Source organism: Gopherus flavomarginatus, chromosome 1 (assembly GCF_025201925.1).
Source record: "Gopherus flavomarginatus isolate rGopFla2 chromosome 1, rGopFla2.mat.asm, whole genome shotgun sequence".
Lineage (NCBI taxonomy): Eukaryota > Metazoa > Chordata > Testudines > Testudinidae > Gopherus > Gopherus flavomarginatus.
The window spans coordinates 141,610,322-141,635,670 of NC_066617.1; the positions used below are offsets into that span (position 1 = coordinate 141,610,322).

At 42.8% G+C, this 25,349-nt stretch overlaps 2 protein-coding genes across 10 annotated transcripts in view; one reads left to right on the plus strand and one right to left on the minus strand.

Annotated features, from left to right (window-relative positions):
- The window catches only part of C1H12orf4 (chromosome 1 C12orf4 homolog), a 34,240-nt gene extending 27,730 nt beyond the window's left edge, over nucleotides 1-6,510 (minus strand). Inside the window, exons 1-4 of one of the 9 annotated variants that reach the window (XM_050965574.1) lie at nucleotides 5,999-6,510; nucleotides 4,285-4,385; nucleotides 3,552-3,746; nucleotides 3,130-3,275 (exon numbers count right to left, since the gene is read on the minus strand). In XM_050965574.1, coding sequence (XP_050821531.1) covers nucleotides 3,130-3,275; nucleotides 3,552-3,746; nucleotides 4,285-4,327 — 384 coding nt within the window. In that variant the 5' untranslated portion in view covers nucleotides 4,328-4,385; nucleotides 5,999-6,510. Of the gene's footprint in view, nucleotides 1-1,468; nucleotides 2,166-3,129; nucleotides 3,276-3,551; nucleotides 3,747-4,284; nucleotides 4,386-5,176; nucleotides 5,504-5,557; nucleotides 5,656-5,998 lie in introns of those variants that run through there. The other 8 variants (XM_050965565.1, XM_050965583.1, XM_050965556.1 and 5 more) reach the window with 8 other exon arrangements.
- Nucleotides 5,685-25,349, plus strand: RAD51AP1 (RAD51 associated protein 1). The gene is made up of 9 exons (XM_050966317.1): nucleotides 5,685-5,811; nucleotides 11,942-11,991; nucleotides 13,427-13,568; nucleotides 15,980-16,089; nucleotides 17,254-17,340; nucleotides 18,748-18,900; nucleotides 19,272-19,430; nucleotides 22,555-22,710; nucleotides 23,876-25,349. Exons 1-9 carry the CDS (start codon nucleotides 5,792-5,794, stop codon nucleotides 24,001-24,003), a joined length of 1,005 nt encoding a protein of 334 aa, XP_050822274.1. The 5' UTR covers nucleotides 5,685-5,791; the 3' UTR covers nucleotides 24,004-25,349.

Here is a 25,349-nt window from a genome sequence, read left to right on the forward strand (position 1 = left end):
GAAAGCACATGTGCTATGTAATGTTAGCAGCAAGGTTTACTGTGAAAGAGTCTACGCATTGTTCTCTAAGATGTGTCTTTTTAACTACCACTCTCCCTTTTTTTTTCCCTCCACCAGCTGCAAATGTTTCAATGCTCACACTATCTTCTCCTTCCCAGGGCTAGAAAAGATTAGAAGGGGGGAAAAAATGCACTCGCGATGAAATGTTCTCTGAGCTCATGCAATCCTCCCATACTGAAAGAGTCCAGCAGAATGCATGGAGGCAGACAATGTCAGAGTCCAGGAAAGCACAATATGAACGCGAGGACAGGTGGTGAGCTGAAGATAAGTGGTGGGCTGAAGATGATAGGTGGTGTCAGCTTGGTGACAGAAAGCAAGAGGCAATGCTGAGGCTACTGGAGGAACAAACTGATATGCTACGGCATATGGGTGAGGTTCAGAAAAGGCAGCATGAGCACAGACTGCTGCTACAGCCCCTGTGTAACCAACCGCCCTCCTCCCCAAGTTCCATAGCCTTCTCACCCAGATGCCCAAGAACGCGGTGAGGGGGGCCTCCAGCAGCCAACCACTCTACCCCAGAGGACTGCCCAAGCAACAGAAAGCTGGCATTCAATAAGTTTTAAAGTGTAGTGTGGCCTTGTCCTTCCGTCCTCCCCCACTGCACCTGGTGCTTCCCTCCTCTTCCACCCCTCCTTGGCAGTTATCCCTTTATTTGTGTGATGAATTAATAAAGAATGCATGAATGTTAAGCAACAATGACTTTATTGCCTCTGCAAGCGGTGATTGAAGGGGGGAGAGGAGGGAAGTTAGCTTACAGGGAAGTAGAGTGAACCAAGGGTGGTGGGGGGGTTCATCAAGGAGAAACAAACAGAACTTTCATACCATAGACTGGCCAGTAATGAAACTGGTTTTCAAAGCTTCTCTGATGCGCACCACGCCCTCCTGTACTCTGCTAACCGCTCTGGTGTCTGGCTGCGCGTAATCAGCGGCCAGTTGATTTGCCTCAACCTCCCACCTGCCATAAACGTCTCCCCCTTACTCTCACAGAGATTGTGGAGCGCACAGCAAGCAGTAATAACAATGGGAATATTGGTTTCGCTGAGGTCTATCCGAGTCAGTAAACTGCACCAGTGTGCTTTTAAACCTCCCAATGCACATTTTACCACCATTCAGCACTTGCTCAGCCTATAGTTGAACAGCTCCTGACTACTGTCCAGGCTGCCGGTGTATGGCTTCATGAGCCATGGCATTAAGGGATAAGCTGGGTCCCCAAGGATAACTATCGGTATTTCAACATCCCTAACTGTTACTTTCTGGTCTGGGAAGCTGCAGCTTTTGAAACAGATCAGAGCTCCAGAAGATGAGAGTGTCGTGTACCTTTTCCGGCCATCCCACATTGATGTTGGTGAAAAGTCCCCTGTGATCCACCAGTGCATTGAAAAGTACCCTTTTCGGTTTATGTACTCACTGGCTTGGTGCTCCAGTGCCAAGATAGGGATATGGGTTCCATCTATCGCCCCACCACAGTTAGGGAATCCCATTGCAGCAAAGCCATCCGCTATGACCTGCACATTTCCCAGAGTCATTTCCCTTGATAGCAGCAGCTCTTTGATTGCATTGGCTACTTGGATCATAGCAGCCCCCACAGTAGATTTGCCCACTCCAAATTGATGCCCGACTGACTGGTAGCTGTCTGGCATTGCAAGCTTCCACAGGGCTATCGCCACTCGCTTCTCAACTGTGAGGACTGCTCTCATCTTGGTATTCTTGCGCTTCAGGGCAGGGGAAAGCAAGTCAAAGTTCCATGAAAGTGCCCTTACGCATGCAAAAGTTTCGCAGCCACTGGGAATCATCCCAGACATGCAACACTACGTGGTCCCACCAGTCTGTGCTTGTTTCCCGGGCCCAGAATCCCATTCCACGGCATAAACCTGCCCCATTAACAGCATGATGTCCACACTGCCAGGGCCCGTACTTGGCGAGAAATCTGTGTCCATGTCCTCATCACTCTCATCACCGCGCTGCCGTCGCCTCCTTGCCTGGTTTTGCTTTTGCAGGTTCTGGTACTGCATATACTGCAGGATAACACGCGTGGTGTTTACAGTGCTCATAACTGCAGCAGTGAGCTGAGTGGGCTCCATGCTTGCCGTGCTATGGCATCTGTGCTGAAAAAAGGTGCAAAACGATTGTCTGCTGTTGCTCTGACGGAGGGAGGGGTGACTGATGACATGGCTTACAGGGTTGTCACACAGAATGGCCCCTTCAAGGATTGAACTCAAAACCCTGGGTTTAGCAGGCCAATGCTCAAACCACCGAGCTATCCCTCCCCCCACTATTCATGGAGGGAGGGAGCAAATGAATACAGATTTGTTTTGTATTCATTTGGTCTCTTTATTGTTTTGATCCACTCCATCTCTCTTATACATCTTAGATTGGCAGCAGACGATGCAGTAGCAGACGATGCAGTACGATTGCTAGCCATCGTGGTCTCCTGGCTGCTTGCCAGAAGACAGTGCAGTATGACTGCTGGCCACCGTTGTCTCCCATTTATGTCCAGGTGCCCCTGGCCAACCTCACTGAGGTCAGCTAAAAGAGCACCCAGGAGATGACGACGATGGCTACCAATCGTAATGCACCGTCTGCTGCCAAAAGGCAATGAGCTGCTACAGTACCACCTCTGGCAGCACCCAGGAGACATACGGTGACAGTGAGTTGAGCGGGCTCCATGCTTGCCGTGGAATGTCATCTGCATGGGTAACCCAGGAAAAAACGGCAAGAAACGATTTATTACCATTGCTTTCATGGGGTGCGGGGCGGGGGAGGGAAGGGGGCTGACGACATTTACCCAGAACCACCAACGGCAATGTTTTTTCCCCATCGGGCATTAGGAGCTCAACCCAGAATTCCAATGGGCGGCGGAGACTGTGGAAGCTGTGGGATAGCTACCCACAGTGCAATGCTCTGGAAGTGGACTCTAGCCTCGGTACTGTGGACGCACTCCATCGAGTTAATGGTTTTAATGGTCTTAAGTGGGGACACACACAATCGACTGTATAAAATCGATTTCTAAAAACTCGATTTCTATAAATTTGATCTAATTTTGTAGTGTAGACATACTCTCAGTCTCACCTCTGTATAAGCTTTAGCCCAAGCATTTGCCAGCTGGTGCATGTCCACTTCTCCTGATTTCACAGCTTCCAGGGCTGCCTCTGCTTCTTTATCATAATCTTTTATGGATTCTCCTTCAATGAATTGACTAAGAGATTGCTTTAAGTCTATTGTAATAAGAAAAGAATGCATCATCAACCAGAGTTTACTTAGAAATTTCCTTTTATTTTATATTCAAACAACTGTATGAACATGTACTTAAAACTGCTAAGTTTACTTGACCACACTCCTTCCTCATATATTAATATGCAGTCAAACCATAAAAACAGCCAAATATTATTAAAAATTCCTTTAAAAATCTCTTAGAAATAATATCATTTTGCTTAGTCTGCCACAGCACATTAATACATATGATACTGATCATTTACAAACCCAATTCTCACCATTTTCTATGAAGCATGGTAAATTGTGCAGGAGCATTAGACGTCCATGCAAATGACTGGCATTCTCTTGCACAGGAAATCTGAGAGGCACTGTAAGCACTAAGCGCTGATTTCCAGCATTGAATTTATACAAAAACTCTCTCTCTCTAGTGAAGGTTTTTCCTTTATTGGCCTTCATCTTCTTTTGTTGATTTTCTGCATAATAAGCAAAAGAGCATGTCGTATCTTTTATATATATTCACATATTTCAATTGTTAACAAAAAGAAACACAAAATGTGATTTGGCAATAATTAAAATATTCAGGGAAGGGGACATAATAGCCAACATTTTTTTAAAAAAATATAGGTGCCTACATTTAGGGCATGTCTACACTATAGCTTAAACTGATATAACTTGCATTGCTCAGGAGTGTGAAAAAATCCCCTGGTGAGCGATGCAGTTTTTGCTTCTCACCAAGGTGAAGTAATTATGACAACTGGAGAGTGCTCTCCTGTAGGCACAGTGTGTCTTTACTGGATGCGCTACAGCCAATGTAGCACCATAGTGTAGACTTGCCCTAAGACTGCTAAAATCACATTTAGGTACTTAAATAAGTTGCTTGATTTTCAGAAGTGCTGAGCACCTGGAAGCTTCCACTGATTTTAGTGACTAAATATGGATTTAGCATCCATTTCTGAAAAATGTGGCTTAGGCCCCCAAATTCAAACATGCTATTGGCATAGTGCAAATTACCATCAGTAGCCTTGCTGAAGTCAAATGCTGTGTCCAACAGCATGCATTTGTATGTTCAGACCCAAAGAGACCATACATGTTAATTAGGATTTCACTTCCTCCTAATGCAGATATATTAAAACAAGGAGGGAATATTTTGGGTTAAGTGTACATTTTAGAATAAAAATTGTTTTGAGGGGTTTATACAAATGTAATAGAACAATTTTAAAAGACCTAAGTTACAAAACCTAAAATGAATATGTTTTCATGAATTTAAAAACACAACGAATTAGAATACGAAGTAGGTATGCACCCACGAAAGCTTATGCTCCAATACATCTGTTAATCTTTAAAGTGTCACAGGACTCTTCGTTGCTTTTTACAGCTCCAGGCTAACACAGCTACCCCTCTGATACTTGACAAATTAGAAGTTTGCTTGTATTTAAACAGTGCCTTGCAAGGTTTGCAACTCAAACCTTACAGCATTGTACGAGTCCAAGAGAACAGAAAGTGAAACTGGTTAGTTTATTGTCATATCCAAACTTGGTGAAGTGCAAAAAGTAACCAATAATTATTTCACTTTTTACAACCACATACATTAATGAAAAAAGAATAGGGGAGGACCATGTCCCCTATGCTTTTGTGAGCAGAGGGGACCTGATGCAGACAGAACTTCTCTGGCTGCATTAAAAGAGGTTTGTCACCTGCAGGACACCATTCTACTATCAGTGGGAAGCTGCACCCTGGGATTTTTGAGGGTGGGGGAAGGATGAGATGGAGAAAAGCCCTATTGCACCACTGCACAAATGAAGGGAAAAGTTAATGATGTCTGAGATTTTACTCTCCTGGGACACTCCGTCCCCGGTGGCCTAGGTTAACTCAGACTAACTGATCATAACGATCCTTTCCTGACCTGCAGCGCTAGGAAGGCTGAATGAGAGCCAGGGCTTCCGTCCACACTGGCCAGCACGACACACGCCCTAGAGCCCCGAGCCCGGCGCTGCCCACGCTCGGGAGTGGCTCGCGCGGCACCGGGGTTCGTTCGGGGATGACGCAGCCCCGGCTCCGGACAGAACCATCCGCGCGCTCAGGCGCAGAAACGCCCAACGGTCCCGCCCTCTCACCCCGCCCGAGGCCTAAGGCAATCGCGCCAATCACCGCGAGGAGGGGCGGGGGTGGCGAGCCTGGCCCCCCACCGAGAGCCGGGCCGGCCCTGGGCTCCCTGCCCTGGCCGCTGGCGCCAGTGGCGGGGGGAGGGGGCTGTTCCCCACGGGCGGGGCAGCCCCGCCCTCACCTGAGCCCCAGCGGGCGGGGGGAGCAGCTGGTCCGGGCTATTGGACAGTGGGGCGGGGTTGCTGCTCCCAGCGGTTCCTTCGGATCCGGAGCCGCAGATTCGCCTTCTCCTGCTCCCTCGGGCCCCGCCTCCTTTTTTGTGCCGGTGACGAATGTGCCGGGCCGGCGCGCGCGCGCGCGCGGGAAGAGGAGCGGCCCGCCAGACTAGCGGGGGAGTCAGCGCCGCCCCGCCGCGATGGAGCGGCCGGTCAGGAGGTGGGTCCCCTCCCTCGAGCGCACGCGGGCCAGGGGCGCTGTCCCTGCGGCGCGGGAGCAGCTCCGCGGCCTCCAGCTGTTGGGGCGGGGGGGTCGCTTGTGACAAGCCCCCGCCCCCTGCAGAGCCCGGCCCGGCGGGCTGCGGTCAGGCCTGTCCGAGCCAGGACGCAGCCTGATTCTCACTCACCCCTGCTGGCGGGTGGCTCCGTCTGCCGGGGGCAGTTCAGCGCCGTGGCCGGAGGTAACGGTCACGTGGCTCCTCCTCTGTAGCGTAGCCCTTGGCCTCTCTTGGCGGCCTGGTCACTGTCAGCGCCTGTGGCCGGGGGGGTTGATAGTCTGACGCCCTGTCTAGCTCACGGATGTCAGCATGGCCCCGCCACTGTTACTGCATAGTGTGTGTGCGCGCGGTGCGGGGCCTCACTGGGGGCGCTGGGTGGATTGTACTTTCTGCCTGGGGCCTGTGCGATGGCTCCTGAAAGCTAGTTACAGCTGATGTAAGCTACGCAGTGTCTTCGCTGATGTTACATTGACTGTGACTCTGCACCACTTCGGGAAATGGTGTTACTAAGGCCGTGTTTACACTGCAGAGTTAAGTTGACTTAAGTTATGTTGATCATAAGCTGCTTTAATTACATCAGTTGTGCACTTCTGTACAACGCTCTTTGTGTCGTCAGATCATGTTCACGGTCAGATCTTTTGCATGGACAGAGTGTGTTGCCTTGTAGCTATCTCACTGTGCAATTTGCCACTTTCTGCCGCTGGCAGGTCTGGGAATGGATCACAGTGCATGATGGGTAAGGTTATGATTAGGTGACAGAGGTCATGGGTTCTGAAACTTCCAGAGACTTCCATGACTTTTTCCACTTGAGCCCCAGGGAAGCAGGGCTGGGGCTGGAGCTGAAGCTGTCAGTCCCTGTCCCTGCCCTCTCTCCCCCTGAAGCTCCCAGCCGCCCTAGGCAGTGGGGGGACCCTGGAGCCCAGCAGTTGTGGGTGTTGGACCATCTTCTCCATCCCCATTTGTTCAGGGATATTTTTAGTAAAAGTCAGGGACAGGTCACAGGCTTCTGTGAATTTTTGTTTATTGCCCATGACCTATCCCTGACTTTTACCAAAAATATCTGTGACAAAATTTTAGCATTAATCATGGGGTTGTGCTCATCATCCCATGATGTAGTTCTTTCTGTCTGATCATTCTGTGGGCTTCCAACTTCATTTCGCACCATTTTTTAATAGCCCCTGTAAACTGCACTTGCCATGTCAGCCTGAAACAGTTCTGAACTGCTAAACAGTCTGGTGATGAGCATTATGAACCCAAAGCAGCTGGTCCTGTAGTATTTCATGAGCTGGGAAACAGAAGGTGAATCTGTGGTGCCTGCCTTGCTGTGTGCAGTGGAAAGAAACAATTCAAGATTGTTGCTGGCAATTATGGAGTAGCTGCACACTATTGACTGTTGCTTGTTATCTGAGCTCAGTACCACTGAGTCATGAGAGCGCATTGTGATGCATGTCTGGGGTGACAAGCAGTGGCTGCAGAACTTTTGGATGTGCAAAGCCACTGTCCTGGAACTGTGTGCAGAGTTTGCTGCTACCCTGTAGTGTAAGGACACCAGAATGAGAGCTGCATTCACAGTGGAAAAGCGAGTGGAGATTGCTGTGTGGAAGCAGGCAACTCCAGACTGCTACCAGTCAGTTGCAAATCAGTTTGGAGTTGGAAAGTCCATCCTGAGGGTTGTGGTGATGTAAGTGTGCAGGGCCTGCAGGGCCATCAGTCGCCTCGTGTGATGGACTGTGATTCTGGGTAATGTGCAGGAAATACTTGATGGCTTTGCAGCTGTGGGATTCCTTAACTGCAGTGGGGCGATAGATGGCACGCACATCCCAGGTTTGGCCCCAGACCATCTTGCAACAGAGTATATCAACTGAAAGGGCTACTTCTCCAGGGTCTTGTAGGTGCTGGTGGAACATCAGGGCCGTTTCACTGACATTAATGTGGGTTGGTCAGGGAAGATTCATGATGCACGCATCTTTAGGATCACTGGACTGTATAGAAAGCTGCACGCTGGGAATTTCTTTTCCAACCAGAAGATTCCAATGGAGGATGTGCAAATGCCCATAGTGATCCTGGGAGACCCCACATACCTCTTGCCCCCGTCTAGGTTACACTGGGAACCTAGACAGCAGCAAGGAAGTTTTCAACAACAGGCTCAGTGGGGGACAAATGACCACTGAATGTGCCTTTGGCACGGTAGACCTTGATGAGGACAATATTCCGATGGTCATAGCAGCCTGCTGTGTTCTGCATAGCATTTGTGAAGCAAAGGGAAAATATTTCTCCAGGGATGGAGCGCTAAGATAGATCAGCTGGCTGCTGAATTTAATTAGCCAGATACCAGGTCAGTTAGAGGAGCTCAGCAGGGAGCTATTCGAATCAGGGAGGCTTTGAAGGAGCGTTTTGACAATGAGCCTCAGTAATGTGTCTTTATGTGACGCATTCGGCCAAGGAGTGTTTACTTGCTTCCTTGAATGACTCCTGTAATGCTTGCTTCCTGAGCTTTAAAGTGTAGTGAGTAAATATTCCTCTACTTATAGCCAGTGTATTTGAATTTTCACAGAAACTACTATGTGCATGACACACAGACTCATTTTGTTTCAAAGACTATACTTTAATTAAAGGATAAAACATATTTTTTTTTTGCACACAGGGGACGTGGCAATGAGGAACAGTCTCTCCATTAAGGCTCTCAGAGCTGTGTGTAACTCAAATTTTCATCATGAAACTAGTCTCTAGGGGTGGAATGCAAGGGGTACTGCGACGGAATGGGAACATCTGAGGAATGTGTTGTGAAAGTTTGGGAGAGGGCATGGAACAGCAGTCTGTATTCACTGTAGGGGGAGTCATGCATGGATGTGCTCAGACTGCAGCACTATGAGGGACTTGGGCATCTCACGCTGACTCTCTAGTAGCTTTATCATCTACTCATGTCCATCTATCATCTGCTCCTGCCCTTGTCTCCTTTCTAGACTGTCCAGCCTGAGTTTTCCCTCCATGATCTTGTTTTGCTATCTGCTGTATGTGTTAACTGCAGCACTTGCAAAACATATTCTCTTTACTCCTCCTGGTTCTTTTCCTTATCTGATGGAGGTGCTCTGCCGGGGTGTAGGAGTTGATCCTCAAGGGAACATCTGCAGAAGCCAAGGAAACAAAGAACAGAGACAGTATTGTGAGTGCACTGACAGCTGTGAATCACAAAAGTCGCATATACCTCTTTCTCACTGTCCCTTGGCTAGCACACAGCTTGACAAGAGTCCCAAATAGGGTGAGTTCAGCAGAGGTGGATGTGGGGGAGAGGGGAAGATGTTAGGAAGAGGGAATGGGCAAGAAGGGACAAAAATTCTGGGTAGTTTGCAAAGAGGATCACTATATGTGTCTAGAGAGACTATTCTGAGTATTAGCACCCTTTTCCACAGGCTGGGGTAATCAAATCCGATTACCTCACTCCTGAAGGTAATCCGGGATTCAACGGTGCATCTTCTGCATGCATGCAGCTTCAGGGCGGGTCCATATGCTGCTTGCCTATGTGCCACTTTGGTCCCTGCAGAAATAATTGCCCATTGGTGCTGCGAAGTTTCCTACAGCGGGGGAGAAACAAGGTAGCTCTGCCAAGGAATCGTTGGCAGAGGATTGCAGAGTACCTGTATGAAAGCTTCCCAGAGATCTGTATGGAGGATTCCTTGGACATTAACAAACTTTTCTGCCAGGCCCCCACTCCTTAGCTGCATAGACTCTGTTAGTAATTTCTGTCCCTTATCCTTCTACCATATAACAAAGTAAATGAGACCTCAATCTCACATCACTGTGCAGTATCAAAGGAAAATGTGTGTTTACCAAAGCATGCATCTGGTGCTTCCTGGGCACCAGTGCTGGGACTGACTAAACCCCCCTGGAGTCAAAAATAGGTCCTGACTTGCAGTGCCACCAGTCGACTTTGTCACATGTCCCACATCCTCCCGCAACGCCACTTCCTGATCTACCACTTTGTCCTTGCGGTTAACTCTGCTGGCTGCTGCCTCCAGCCCCCCAAAGTATCCATTGAGCTCTTGGCAGTAGAGGTAGGGTCGCTGCTGAGGATGGCATCCAGCTCCTGTTAGCAGTGACTTATCTTTGGTGCTACACCAGAGCGATAGTTTGCCTCCCTTGCCTTCTGCTATGCCCACCTTAGTGCCTTGATCTTAACATGGCACTGTTGTTTGTCCCTTCTGCAGACCATGAGCAGTCTGTCCATAGATATCAAAGTTCTTACAACTTGAGTGAAGCTGTGACTGCTCAGCCTTCTCTCTCAACAGATCAAGCAGATCCAACAGCTCTGGTGTACTCCAGGCAGGAGCGCCTCTGTTGCAGAAAGCCGGCATGGTCAGCTGAGAAGATGCTGTATGAACAGTCCATGCTGAGCAAAGAGAAAGAGGAATCTCAAAAATTCCTAGGCCTTCAATCAGTTGAAGGATACATGCCTGTGTTCCTGCAGGGCAGCAGAGATAAAACTGTCGACCAGTGCGGTCGTGATAGGCATTGTGGGACACCTCTTAGAGGCCAGTTCGGACAACATAAGCAGGTTCAGTGTCTAGACGGACATTGAGTCACTCTAACTACATCACAAAACGCTCTGTGCCTCTCATGGAGGTGGTTTTATTTTGTCAGAGTAGGGGAGTTACATTGGTGGGAAGAACATTTCAGTGCGTATACCCGCACTGTTTTGCTGACGAAAGCTGACTTTTGTCAACAAAACTGTGTAGTGTACACAAAGCTTAATGGGGCAGTTACATCTGTGGAGTGAAATGTAAGTGTATACTCTTCCACAGTTAGGTTGATGTAACCTGTCTTGCGTCAACCTATGTAGTGTAGACCAGGCCTGAGAAGCCCTCCTAAAAGCTTGATGTTAGGCAAGTATGCATCTAAGGTATGTACAGTTCTCCACTCACTTTGGTGATAGGTGCCATATGATTGCAAGTAACTGCTTATGTATGTGCAAAAGATAAGGTGAGTGAGGTAGTATCTTTTATTGGACCAACTTCTGTCGCTGAGAGAGGTGAGCTTATCTCTGATATCTGATAACACAGCTACAACAACACTACATATAATCATACATTTATCCAAACTTATTTGCTGTTATTTATTTCTCTATCTTGGATGGGGAAGGACTTATAAGACTTGCAACACTCTAGCATCTGCACCTGTCCCCAAACAGCTTTCAGTCTCTGAGAAAATGAACATAAAGACCCCAGTTTTGACACTGGCTTTTTTTTCTAAGCTATAATCCCACAATGAGCTCTGCATGGGCAGATCCGTGTACCTGTGCTGAAGTCATTGTAGGATCAGTGTTTCCCTTTCATTGAATATCTGTGTTTCTGATTTTTTTCCAGATTTATTATCTTGTACTGTTATTTTTTGTCTATATTTCTCACATTGCTCTCCTAAATACCTATTATTTCCATGTCCTCACTCATAATGAAGTTGAATGTGCTCAGCAGGTTTGAGTCACTAGTGAATAAATATACCGTGGATCAGATCTTAGGCCCCAATCCTGCTATGAGCTCTGTGCAGGCAGGCAGATCCCTGTGCTTGTCAGAAATCCTATTAAAGTCAACAGATCTCCGTGTGGGCTTGAGTTGGCTGGTATGTAACTCATTGCAGGATCAAGGGCCTAAGTAATGTATTGAAAGTTTTGATGATGCAGTCTTTGCATATAGTAATATTTATAGTATGATCTTACAATTTAGTCTAGGAAACAAAATCTAAAAGTACCATGGAGAAAACATCTCAAATGACTGTACGAGACAATAATGTGATTTATAAGATTTTTTTAAAGAAGGAAATAATTATCACGAGAAATTGTGTACATAGAAGAAATAAATCAACTTGGCAACAAAAAGCCATTTACTGCCAAAACACTTGAGTAGCTGGACACTAACGCATGTTGAATTGAGCTTACAGTTTATATGATAGCAATGACTAACTATATATATGAATGGAGACTGATTTGAAAAGGGGAATAAGTGCAGTGCTGAGAAACTAAAATTAACAAACAATGGTTCTTGTGTTGAATGACTAATAATGTGTGTTGTTTTGTCACAGGAATAAGAAAATTGTTGATTATTCACAGTTTGGGAACTTTGAAAATGATGGTAAGTGGTCCACTATTATCCACACCAGAAAGAGTTAAGGTCTGCAATAGCTTTGTTTAAAACATTGGTAGAATATGGGCCCTATCCTTTTGTTGAATTCAGTGAAAAGACTCTTATTGGCTTCAGTGGAATCAAATTCAGGCCCTGTTAGAGTACAATCCATGTTATAAGGATATTACACAATAGCAGTGATATTTACACTGCTGACCTGTTCATAATATTGGGTTAGTTCAACCCCTCTTGCAGAAAAAAAAATTGTAGGAGGCGGCTTGGGGCAGGAGAGCTCTGCTAGGTTTTTCTCGCAGAGATTTCTCTGACGTTTTTCCAAAGGGATAGTGGTCTATTCCATGGCCTTCCATGGAAGAGGCCACAGAGTTTTCTGTAAATCACAGTGATCTGCAGAAATCTAGGACCATCTGTGCAGAGGTCTCATGCCTCTCTCACCTCCATCCCATTCAAACTTGATATTATCACTTATTTTTATTGCAATTTTTTTGCATCGTAGTTATACAAAAAAATTTGTGCTAAAGACAAAATTTTAAAATTCTTGGACTGCTTTTAGTCTGATATCCCCGATTTTCAGTCTTTGTTCCCAGTTTGGGCCTTGGAAGACTAAAGAAGTATACTTTGTAAAGAGGCAGTGTAATGAAAGGGGGAAGATCATTAAGAATGGCAGTGTAATGAAAGGGGGGAGATCATTAAGAATGGGAATCATTAAAAGGAGAAGGTTCCAAAAGACCAAGGACTGTAAGAATGATGTATATTGAATGGTATTCAATTGCCAGAAGAACTTGAATCTCAAGTGAATGAGAACTCTGAGAACACATTTGAGATTGAAACTTTATCCTCATATTGATAATAATTAATTAACTTGAATATTTACATCTTGAAAATTGTTACAAATAGTAAGATCATAAGAACGGCCGTACCAGGTCAGACCAAAAGTCCATCTAGCCCCGTATCTGTCTACTGACAGCGGCCAATGCCAGGTGCCCCAGAGAGAGTGAACCTAACAGGCGATTATCAAGCGATCTCTCTCCTGCCATCCATCTCCATCCTCTGACAAACAGAGGCTAGGGACACCATTCCTTACCCATCCTGGCTAATAGCCATTTATGGACTTCACCACCATGAAGCTGCTGCAAAAGGGGGAGAATGATCAGGTCTCACTATGATTATGATCTACATTTAGCTAGTACCTTTTGTTCAAGAGTATCTCAAAGCTCATTACAGCTACATCTGTTTATCTGATTATGAGACTGAAAATTGGTTTAATAGTTTCAGATGAGAGCCATAAGAACTTAAATGTTTTAGAATATTTTATATTTGTGATTAAAATACATTTTCTGAGGAGAGAGACTTTTTCGTGGTTGTTGGAGAAACTTGCGCTGTATGGGCTAAACTATTTCTAACTTGCGCGTGTTTTTGTAAACAGATGAAGACTTTGCCTGTGTACCTGCACCTTTAAAAAAAAAGTCTAGAGTAGTACCTACAGAGACAAATAGAGAGAAAAAGGAGAAGCAGAAAAGGCCACACAGAGAGGTGACTACAGTGCCGAAGAAAACACCCAGTAAAAGGTAAGAGGTAATGACGTGTAGTTAGTTGTGTGCAATAGAAAAGCTTCATCTCAACAACACTTCAGTTTCTTAATTTTCCTCAAGTTTTACACTTTCCTTTAGTATAGTTTAAATAACTACAAATAAAGGTCTAGCATATTAGTCTAAGATTTATTATCAAATTCTTTTGCTCACTAATGAGTGAAGCAGCAAAGAATCCTGTGGCACCTTATAGACTAACAGACGTTTTGGAGCATGAGCTTTCGTGGGTGAATACCCACTTCCTCAGATGCATGTAATGGAAATATCCAGGGGCAGGTATATATATGTGTGCTAGCAAGCAAGCTAGAGATAACGAGGTCAGTTCAATCAGGGAGGATGAGGCCCTGTTCTAGCAGTTGAGGTGTGAAAACCAAGAGAGGAGAAACTGGTTCTGTAATTGGCAAGCCATTCACAGTCTTTGTTCAATCCTGAGCTGATGGTGTCAAATTGGCTTGCCAATTACAGAACCAGTTTCTCCTCTCTTGGTTTTCACACCTCAACTGCTAGAACAGGGCCTCATCCTCCCTGATTGAACTGACCTCGTTATCTCTAGCTTGCTTGCTAGCACACATATATACCTGCCCCTGGATATTTCCATTACATGCATCTGAGGAAGTGGGTATTCACCCACGAAAGCTCATGCTCCAAAACGTCTGTTAGTCTATAAGGTGCCACAGGATTCTTTGCTGCTTTTACAGATCCAGACTAACACGGCTACCCTCTGATACTTAATGAGTGAAGGATAATCTAATAATGTCTAATGACAAGAGTGCCTACACCACAGTCCACTAGGTGGACCCTTTTGCCGACATGAAGCACTGTGGATTTCAACAGGGCTCTACACTGGTGCAGAGATCTGCCCGCATAGGTCCAGTGCAGGTTTGTGATCTAAATTATGTAAATTTGTGACTAACCTAATCTATAGTTCTAGGGAACCCATCAGTATAGTACATGAAAACACTGTATGGTCTATAGGCTTAGTATACAAAAGTGAACAGGCGACACGTGACATGGTTTTAATCGGGCCGCAACTTCATTATTAGATGCCTGGGACTACCTGGCAGATAAAAGTGTACAGTGCAGGTAGCTCGTGTTCATTCAATATCTACCAGGGGGGCTTCCAACTGCCCCCCACTTTTTCCAGCCAGGTCCCCTAGACAACCCGTTGCTGGGACTTTACCATCCTCCCTTCCCACCCACTCTCAACGACGGTTAAGGTAGGCTATGAGAAAAGGGGGTTTGCTCCCAGTCATAGGAGCCCCAAATACCCCTCATCACTCATTCTGTTCCTTTAAACAACAGCTCCTTTTTAAGTCCCTTACCAACCATTCTGTTCATTCTGTACCATACAGTCTGTCCCTGTATCCCTTCCCTATGGAGTACCTGCACTCGACATCCACCCCACGTTTACATAATGAGTTGCAACATAATAGTCTAACACCTTTCCTTACTCACCATAACAACACCCTCCCTGACCCTGCTATGGGGGAAGGTGAAAAAACCTCCACTCTACCTAGGCCAATCTGGTTGTGAAGGGAAGGCAAAACAAAATCCCCACTCCATCTAAGTCAGTTGGGTGGTGAGGGAAAAATTCCTTCCCAACCCTCCTAGAAAGGAGCGGCTAGCTGATGCCCACAGCAGGTTCTGACCAAAACTGGTATTTTGCAACCTCAGGGGAGGGAGGCAGGTGCTGCACCATCTGGTCCAGGGAAGAGGGGCTTTCTGCGCTGGGCTTGCCCCTTTTGAATTCCCCAGCCCTTCCAGCCCCTGGGGATGAATCAGCCAGTTGCCTCGCTGGCTTGCTCCCCTTTTTGCAGCAGCTTCTGAGCCTCACCCCACTCCATCCCCCAGTGCTATTCCCTCTCTCCAGCAAGCTCCTCCCTCCGCTTAAAGGTGCAGTACAGTGAAAGGTTCAAATAAGCAAACTTTGGGCTTCAACAAAAGTTCAGCTCGTGTTTACAGAAATTCAGAAGTACATCTTAATAAAAGTCAAATAAAACTTATTTTAAACAACTTTTTTGGTAGAAAATATTTTATGTAGAATTCCATACCAATAGGATGTTTTCTACAAATGAAATCTATTTTTTCAGTCTGTTATTGATAATTAATGTGTGTACATCATTTTGAAGACATAAAGCATTCTATATTGGTAAGTGCAAAGTATTTCTGTTATATCAAGTGAATTTCACAAACCTCTGCTCATTTGTTATGCAGTAAATTACAGATTATGTATTGTAACATTTTTTATTATTTCCTGCATAAGTACTGATTTATAATTACATTAATGAGTAGCTGTTCAGAAGTAGCTTTGCATTGCTTCAGTTCGCGAAAATAATATTCACTAGATTTGCTGGAAACATTTTTCCTATGATGTTTTTTACTTGTTTCAGGATAGCCTTAGATGACAAACTTTACCAGCGAGATTTAGAAGTTGCGTTAGCCTTATCAGTGAAAGAACCATCTGCAGACATCCTTGAAGTACAAGATTCACAAGAACAAGGTTCTCTTTACAGTTAAAATGCATTTCATCTTTTCCCATTTTAAGCTATTCCTTCATTGTATTTGGCATCCTTTGTAGTTGCTTTATAACTGTGCTGATATTGTATCCTTTCTTTTAATAAATTAATTGAGAAGACTTGAAAATTTCTTTTTATTCGTTGATGGGAGGAGGTTTATCATACCAAATTGTGCTAATGCTAAGCAGTGCTGTGCAATTTTGAAAAAAACCTACCAGAATCACTTGTTTATTATACAGATTAAGTTTCAGTCTTTGACTATCCTAAATATAAAGCTCTTGGGTTGATTAAACTTTCCAAGAACAATATTAACTTTGTCTCATAGGATCTGATGCAACTCACCATTGATGTCAGTAGTAAAATTTCCATTAACTTCAATGAGAGTTGAATTGGGTCCATGAAGTCTCGCAGTCCTCAAAATCTGCAGATTTAGACTTTGGAATAATGAGGAGCGGAAGCTGTTTTAATGGTGCATGTACACTACTGAGGACACTGTCCATCCCTGACAAAAGATGATGATCTTTGCAAGTGGATGTATTAGAGACTTAATTTTACAATTGCAAATTTAGTCTTTGGAGTGTACAGTAAAATCTGTATCAATACTCAAAATTTGTGGATTTTCCACAATAATGCCTTCTTTTTGTCCCAGCTTTTACTGAAATGTAGATCTGTAATTACAAAGAAGTATTACTAAACATTACATGCATTTTCTCTGTTTCCAAAATGTGTGGCAGGAGAAAAACATAGTTAAAATTTAAAAAAAAAAGTGTGATAAAATGTTTTAATTGCATTTATACTCCATATTAACCTCTTCCTCTTAACACTGTACTATGCTGTCTGCACATTGTTTCCTTATAGTGAACATGGATATAATGCAATTCCATTTATTTTAAAGAAGAGAGAAAATCACAAATTATTTCAGCCCATCGCAGTGTGGCAACTGTAATTCTGGTCACAGTTAATATATTACATTGCAGCTTTTCTGTGATGAAAAATAATGACATCATTATCTCCTAAAGAGAGCTTTATATGGAATCTGCTAGAGTTTAGCTTGTTTTGGCTAAATTACTTTCATTTCTTGATATCCTGAGTCTTTATAGTGCTAATTTTCAAATGCTAATATTTTATGCATTTTTTTTCAAATATAGGCATCAAAAAATGTACAGCAATTGAATTAGAAAATGTAGACAACAGTTCCCTCCTCTCTGACTGCAGTGCAGATAGTGGTCTCTTAGGTAAGTTATTTTTGTGTCTCTCTTTATATGTAAATATATATATATTATGTGTAAGCAGTGTTTCTTTTCAGGAAAGTGAAGGTAAAAACTGTTGGAGAATAAAAACGATTTTAAGTTGTATAGATATGCTTTGGTCTGACAGGTATATTCAGTCTGTTTAGATCTAAATTTGGCTCTTCTCTTAAAATTGGTAAGAATTGAGTTCCAAATGATCTTTTTGAACTATCAATTTATCATCAAGAAGTGAACACTGAACAAGCCACATGCATCATGTGCATGCACAAATATTTTAAGGTACGGCTTATCTCCTTGGAAGATCTAAGTACTCTCAGTTCCCTGACTTTTCACTCTTAACACCTTGATTCCAGAATAGCGTTGCCAACTTTTACCTGCAAAAAGGACTCATCAGAGCAATTTTTAAAAAGATAAAACAAAATGAGAATTACAGACGTTTGAAGAAGCTCAGATACTGTGCACTTGGATGATGATGTCCAGAAATATATATATACTCGTTCATAAACCAAATTTTTTTAGTAAGAAAGGGAAGCACCGGAGAAGGGGGTGGTCAGCTTATGAATGACTATAGAGAGGGAGAGGTGGTACACAGCTCCTCCCTACAACAGAGGGAGCAAGGAGAGACAGCAGAGCCAGAAGGGAACAGGCGGGACCAGAGTCTCTCCACTTCTGGCCATGCTGCTCTCCCCCCAGCCTCCGAAGCAGCTGCAGGTCCGGGGCTGACAGGTTGAAGCCGGACTGCTTAGCCCCGCTCGCCAGAGCAACCTGTGGCCACGTTGCCAGAGCACGCTGCATCCGTGCCACCCAGCCCAGCCCGCTTGAACATGCTGCAGCCTCACCGCCTGGTCTGGCCCACCGGAGCAGGCTGTGACCATGCTGCCCTGCCGGAGCAGCTCCAGTCAGGTGAGACATCCTCCCCAGATAAGGTGGGAAGGGATGGGATGGGGAGAGTGTGGGGGTCCCGGGCTAGGGGTGGGGTCATGTGGGGAGTGGTCACAGGGTCCCCTGACTCCCAGCTTCTCTCCCCCCCAAAATTTCCCCACCAGTTGCTGTCCCGGCCCATCAGCGTAAGCCACTGGCGCACCGGGACACTTTGTTTACTTAGGTTTACCTCCGTGCCTGCAGACATTCAAGGTAAACAAATCATCTCGGCCCACCAGCGGCTTACCCTGATGGCCCGGGAGCCAAAGTTTGCTGACCCCGAATTATAGGGCTGGCTTATGAACAGGTTATAAAAATTTTCCGGCTTATGATCGAGTATATACAATACTCAGAATCCGTAGTGGAAACTATGGCTCCAGTCCAGCAAAACACTTAGTACTTACTTACTATTAAGCATGCAACCAGTCCCTTTATTAACTTGTGTTAATAAGACCAATGTTTATCCTGCAGGCCCCGATCAGGTCACAGTTGATAGTAATATCCCCACAGATGGCCATAGGCAAAGAAAAGCAGCATCTAAAGCTGTGTCACAGCAGAAGTTACTGATAGATGACAGTAATGAGGGAGACCATGCTCATAACTATGAGCCAGAGTTTGTGTCTGGTAAGTTATCTGCTATTAAATATTTCCTATTGGATATGTTTTGAATATGTCTAATTATTCTGAGAGAGAAATATTTTCAGTGAAATGTGTACTGTTTTCAATCTTATACCTTTGTTCCTCTTTGAAATACAACAATTTGTTGTTAGTGTTGTGTTCTGAATGCATTTCAAGAGACCAAAGCTAAAGGCCAGGTTTTTGACATGGTCAGTTGAGCTTATTCATCCATATTTGATCTTCAATGTGTTTTAGCCTAGGACTCCAAACATGGTTTCCTTTTGTTCAGAATATGCTTAGAAAACCAGGTGGCAACAATAAATTGCACTCCTAGAAAAGAGATGTCAAACCTCATATATTTTTTTCTGCTGTTTTAGATGAGGAATCAGAGGGTGGCTCAGATTTCAGCGAGGAACATGATGAAGACTTTGCTGCAAAAAAGAAGAAATCTAAAGAAAATAAAAGGAAAGAAATTAAGTTAAAGGTCCAAACAGAGAAAGAAAAGAACTCCCCCAAATCCAGAATTAATGCTACAGGTAAGCTTGATGTAATCAGCAAAAAGTACAGGGCTTGTCTAAACAAACAGTTAGTGAATATGCAGCCAGAGTGTGAATCTACAACAGGAGTCAGCAACCTTTCAGAAGTGATGTGCCAAGTCTTCATTTATTCACTCTAATTTAAGGTTTCACGTGCTACTAATACTTTTTAATGTTTTTAGAAGGACTCTCTCTATAAGTCTATAATATATAACTAAACTGTTGTTATATGTAAAGTAAATAAGGTTTTTAAAATGTTTAAGAAGCTTCATTTAAAATTAAATTAAAATGCAGAGCCCCCAGACCGGTGGCCAGGACCTGGGCAGTGTGAGTGCCACTGAAAATCAGCTCGCGTGCCACCTTCGGCCCTCATGCCATAGGTTGCCTACCCCTGATCTACTACATTCAGTTGTGCCGCATACTAACTGTCCCTCTGAACCCTGCTACCATGTACTAAAAGTTCCCAAGTGCACACTGATCTGTTTGCATTTCAAAGCAGAGTCTTTTTCAAAAAGTGAGTGAAAAGAAGTTTCGGATACTCTCCCTGTCCTTGAATCATGCTGATTTTTGTGGTTTTACAATCATTTTTCCCTATTTAAAAAAAATAATCTATCCTCTACTGTGTGAAATACTTGCAGAAATAGGGGAAATTGACTGACAAACTGACTATCTAGGGTAATAATGAAACTGTACACAAACTGCTGTCAAATGGACAACATACAAAATGAGAAATAATTAGGGCTATCAAGCAGTTAAAAAAATTAATCACAATTAATCATGCTGTTAATAATAGAATACCATTTATTTAAATATTTTTGGATGTTTTCCACATTTTCAAGTATATTGATTTCAGTTTCAACATAGAATACAAAGTGTACAATTCTCACTTTATTTTTATTATAAACATTTGCACTGTAAAAATAAGAGTATTTTTCAGTTCACTTAATACAAGTACTGTAGTTCAATCTCTTTATCAAGAAAATTGAACTTACAAATGTATTATGCACAAAAAAAACCTGCACTCAAAAACAAAACGATATCAAACTTTAGAGCCTACAGGTCCACTCAGTCCTACTTCTTATTCAGCCAATCGCTCAGACAAACAAGTTTGTTTACATGTGTGGGAGACAATGCTGCCCGCTTCTTGTTTATAGTTTCACCTGAAAGTGAGAACAGGTGTTCACATGGAACTATTGTAGTTAGCCTCACAAGATATTTATGTGCCAGAAGTGCTAAAGATTCATATATCCCTTCATGCTTCAACCACCATTCCCCAGAACTTGTGTCCATGCTGATAGTGGGTCCTGCTCAGTAACGATCTAAAGCAGTGTAAACCGATGCATGTTCATCATCTGAGTCAGATGCCACCAGCAGAAGGTTGATTTTCTTTGGTGGTTTGGGTTCTGTAGTTTCTGCATCGGAGTGTTGCTCTTTTAAGACTTCTGAAAGCATGTTTCACACCTCGTCCTTCTCAGATTTTGGAAGGCACTTCAGATTCTTAAACTTTGGGTCGAGTGCTGTAGCTATCTTTAGAAATCACACATTAGTACCTTCTTTGCATTTTATCAGATCGGCCGTGAAAGTGTTCTTAAAATGAACAGCGTGATCTGGGTCCTCATCTGAGACTGCCATAACATGAAATATATGGCAGTATGCTGGTAATACACAGAGCAGGAGACATACAATTCTCCCCCAAAGAGTTCAGTCACAAATTTAATTAACACTATTTTTTTTAATAAGCATCATCAGCATGGAAGCATGTCCTCCGGAGTGGTGGCCAAAGCATGAAGGGGCATACAAATGTTTAGCATATGTGGCATGTAAATACCTTGCAATGCCGGCTACAAAAGTGCCATGCGAACGCCTGTTCTCACTTCCAGGTAACATTGTAAATTAGAAGCAGGCAACATTATCTCCCATAAATATAAACAAACTCGTTTGTCTTAGCAATTGGCTGAACAAGGAGTAGGACGGAGTGGACTTGTAGGCTATAAAGTTTGACATTGTTTTGTTTTTGAGTGCAGTTATGCAAAAATAAATCTACATTTGTAAGTTACACTTTCACAATAAAGAGATTTCACTACAGTACTTGTATGAGATCAATTGAAAAATACTATTTATTTTATCATTTTTACTGTGCAAATATTTGTAATTAATATAATATGAAGTGATCACTGTACACTTTGTATTCTGTGTTGTAATTGAAATCAACATATTTGAAAATGTAGAAAAACATCCAAAATATTTAATACATTTCAGTTGGTATTCTGTTTAACAGTGTAATTAAAACGGCAAATAATAGCAATTCATTTTTTTTAGTTAATCACAGGAATTAACCACGATTAATCGACAGCCCTAGAAATAATTATTTAATCTTTAAGTTAGAGTAATTATCAGTTTTAGGTGTAACAAGTAAAATAAAAATGAACAGACAGAGGCATGATTTTTTTTAATTGACTGTATCCGTTTAATAAAAAACCCCCAAAACATAACCATGATTAATTTAGGTTTTATACATTATTTTACATTTAAGTCCTTATCGTATGAGCACATCTGGCTTGGTGGGTCCCTGAACCCACAACGATTGCTTACAGGGAATCAAGGCCTTAATGATCTTCAGTGTTATTAGTAGCATAGTTAGATATTTATTTACCACACTTGAGTTACAGGGTCACTGTGTCTCTTTAACACAATATGTATCACCACAACAACCTTTTAAAAAACTATTTCTTACATATGTGTTAAATAACTATGCATCAGACCTGCTATTGTGATTTAGTTTCAAACGCTTCAGCTAAATCATATATTACAGAACCAGTTTAATTGTGGTGTGGAAATGTTTTTTCTTGTAGTTTATGGCAGATTTGTGTTAGCTTGTCCTTTCATGCAGTTCTACAATACATCGTGTGCCAGTAACGAGATAAGTGACTACTTCTAAACCAAGAAATAAATGAGGCTATAACCTGTTCAAATAAATGAACCTGCTTTGATTGGAAGGCATGATTCTCAAGACATATCCACCTGTATTTCTTTGAATTGAATGATCCTCACTTGCACAGTAATTTTGTGCCGTATGATTTCTTTAATAAAGAGCAATTTTTCTAAAGCTTTTTTTGTTTTCCAGCCAAAGTGACTCCAGTAGTTTCTTCTCCACGGGTAATCCAAGCAAAATCTCAGTTAACATTGAAGAAGACATCAAGTTCTCCAGAACCTATTGGAGAACCTTTATACGCATCAAGTCCCTCAACAGACAAGAAGAAGCCCAAATGGATACCACCAGGTATATGCAATATGATAGCTGCAGACAAATATACCTATTTACATGTGTTTAAAAAGGTGTTCTCTAAAGTATTTATATTTCTGAATGAGTACCTCCTCATCAAAACATGAGCTACTCCACTCATCTCTGTGTCCTACAGTCACTTTTCCCACACAAAATTAACTTGCCCACTTCCCAGCTGTCTCAATAACTTTTCTCCTGAAAGGACAAAGGTGCTCAAGTTTTTCCCAATAGCGTGGCCGAATCTCAATATACGGATTGTGGACGTTTCATCTTTTAAGGATTGTCCAGCATCCCTGTTGCATTGCACTATTTGCTTCCTTACAGAAATAATAGTGGGCAAGTATTTGTGTATTTGTAGCTGTCTTTAGTATGAAAAGTGTTTGGTCTTTTTTGGAAAACTTAGATCACACTGCTACTGCCTCTTGCTTTTTCACCTTTCTCATCTGTTTTATTCTTCTGCATGTGGATCCTTTATGCTTGGTCCTCTTTCCTTGCACGTGACTACATACTCTCCTCCTTTTCTACTACATATGCTGCTAAATGCCTAGTTCCATGCTCATCCTTCAGTCATACGTCCTGCCCCTGCTGGTGGCTCTGAGTGGTAACTCACAGTTTCAGGCAGAGCAGATCCTGTAGGGGAGACTCGTAGTTTCTGTCCTGTGTAGCAGCGGCCTCTAGTGTAAACTGCTAGGCTATGGGCTTTTTGTTCTCTATTGTTTTTTACATATACCCTGCCTCTTCATGGCAATAAAGACAGGATATCTATAAAAGCAGTTGATTTAAAAAGCTGAAGGAATATAGGACCATGAGACCTGCTAATGCTCTGCAGAGCACCAGCAAGTGTACAGCAGACCATATTTTGAGAAATGCTGTATTATGGTAGCAGAGTGAAATGTATTGGTGTCACTCTGAGGTTACATGTAGGGGGAGCCTTAAAATTGTCTCCTGCAGATTTTGCATCCTTCTGCTGTAGCTATCAAGTATGTTCCCACTGGCAACGTACCTTATTTTTATGTGCTTTCCTGCAATAATTGTTCAGGCCTTTCTGCAGTTTCCGTAAGAGGAGACCTAATTAGCTCTTCTGTAATATCTTCTTTGTAAGTTAGTGATGACAATTTTTCTGTTAATTTGTGACATTTGTTTTGTTTTAAAATGCTTTCAGCTGCCTCAGGATGCAGTAGTAACCCACTTGGAGGAATTTCAGTTAAATCACCTACTCAGGGTCTCAGACTTGGCCTGTCCAGATTAGCACGAGTGAAACCACTGCACCCAGCTGCTGCCAGCAGTTGAATGGTCTATGAAAGCGTCTCTCACTTGAAGGACTACTGTTCGGAAAGAATTGGGTGTGTGGTAGGGTTCTGTTGTTTTTAAACAGGGTTGAAAACAAATGAGCAGAAAACTATTCATTAAACTGTTCATTCAGAGGGAGGAAATGCTGTCAATGTTGCTTGTCTGTTACTAATAAAGGGCCTTCATCCTTCAAGGTGCAGTGTACCACCAGTGAAGTGCTGGGCACCTTCAGCTGCTGAATAATATTACTTAATCAACTAGACCTCAGGTTGCTCAGCACCTTGGTGGATCAGGCCCAAAGAAAGAGATTGTATATTTGAGACTGTATCCTTCTGAAGTCTGGCCTCTTTTGGAAAAAAAAAAATAGGCATTACATTTTTAAATTGCATAAAAACAGAATCTAAAAAGCAGTGTATCAATTATGGATCTAAATATATAGAATGGATTCTTAATGTAACCTTAAAGTTACAGTTTTGAATTCCAAATTTTTAGTATTCATTCTGTTCATAGTCTAATTAAAGCATCCCTTTAGTAAAGTGAAATCATTGTTCCTCTCGGTCCAGAAAAGTTGATTCTCAAATCTTTGTTAAAACTTACTGATAGTTGTATTTGTGTGGATTTTATAGCTAAGAATGTATAATGTCTTGCTTAGAAAATTGTATTTTAAAAAAAAGTAAAATAAAATATATTTTGTAAACAGCTAGTTTGTAATAGTAGCTGCCTTTATGCATTTTGAAAATTTCTTACAAACTTTGGCCCTAGTCCTGCAAATACGTAAGCATTACCTTATGTATGTGATTAGTCCCTTGAAGTCAGTGGAACTAGTTGTGAGACAAATCCAAACCCATTGAAGTTAAGCACATGTTTAAATTTTTGCAAAATCAAGGGGTTTATGATTATTTATTGCACAATAAATAGATTTTCATATAGTTTTGGAATGGTAGTTACTGAACCACCAGGACCTGACCTTAATTTAGAAATGATGAGTCAATGAACCAAAAGCAGATCTTGTCTAAGCAGGTGCACTCCCACAAAAGTCAGTTGTGCCAACTTACACAAGGGATGAATTTGACCTCATAACTATTCAAAGGATTGGGTAATGAATCAGTGAATCATTTGCAAATAGAGTATAGTTTTTAACTTCTTAATTCCCTTCAGTATGGGATATGGGGCAAAGGCATTAAAGGGATAAATAGCCCAATTGTTCAGAATAATATTTGAATATAATTTTGTGACGTATGATGCTGTTTGAAGTAAAATATAACTTAACTGTAATTAATCCTTTTATATAATTATACTTTTGCAGTACAAATGTGTTTATAAAAATAAAACAAGATACTAAAAGA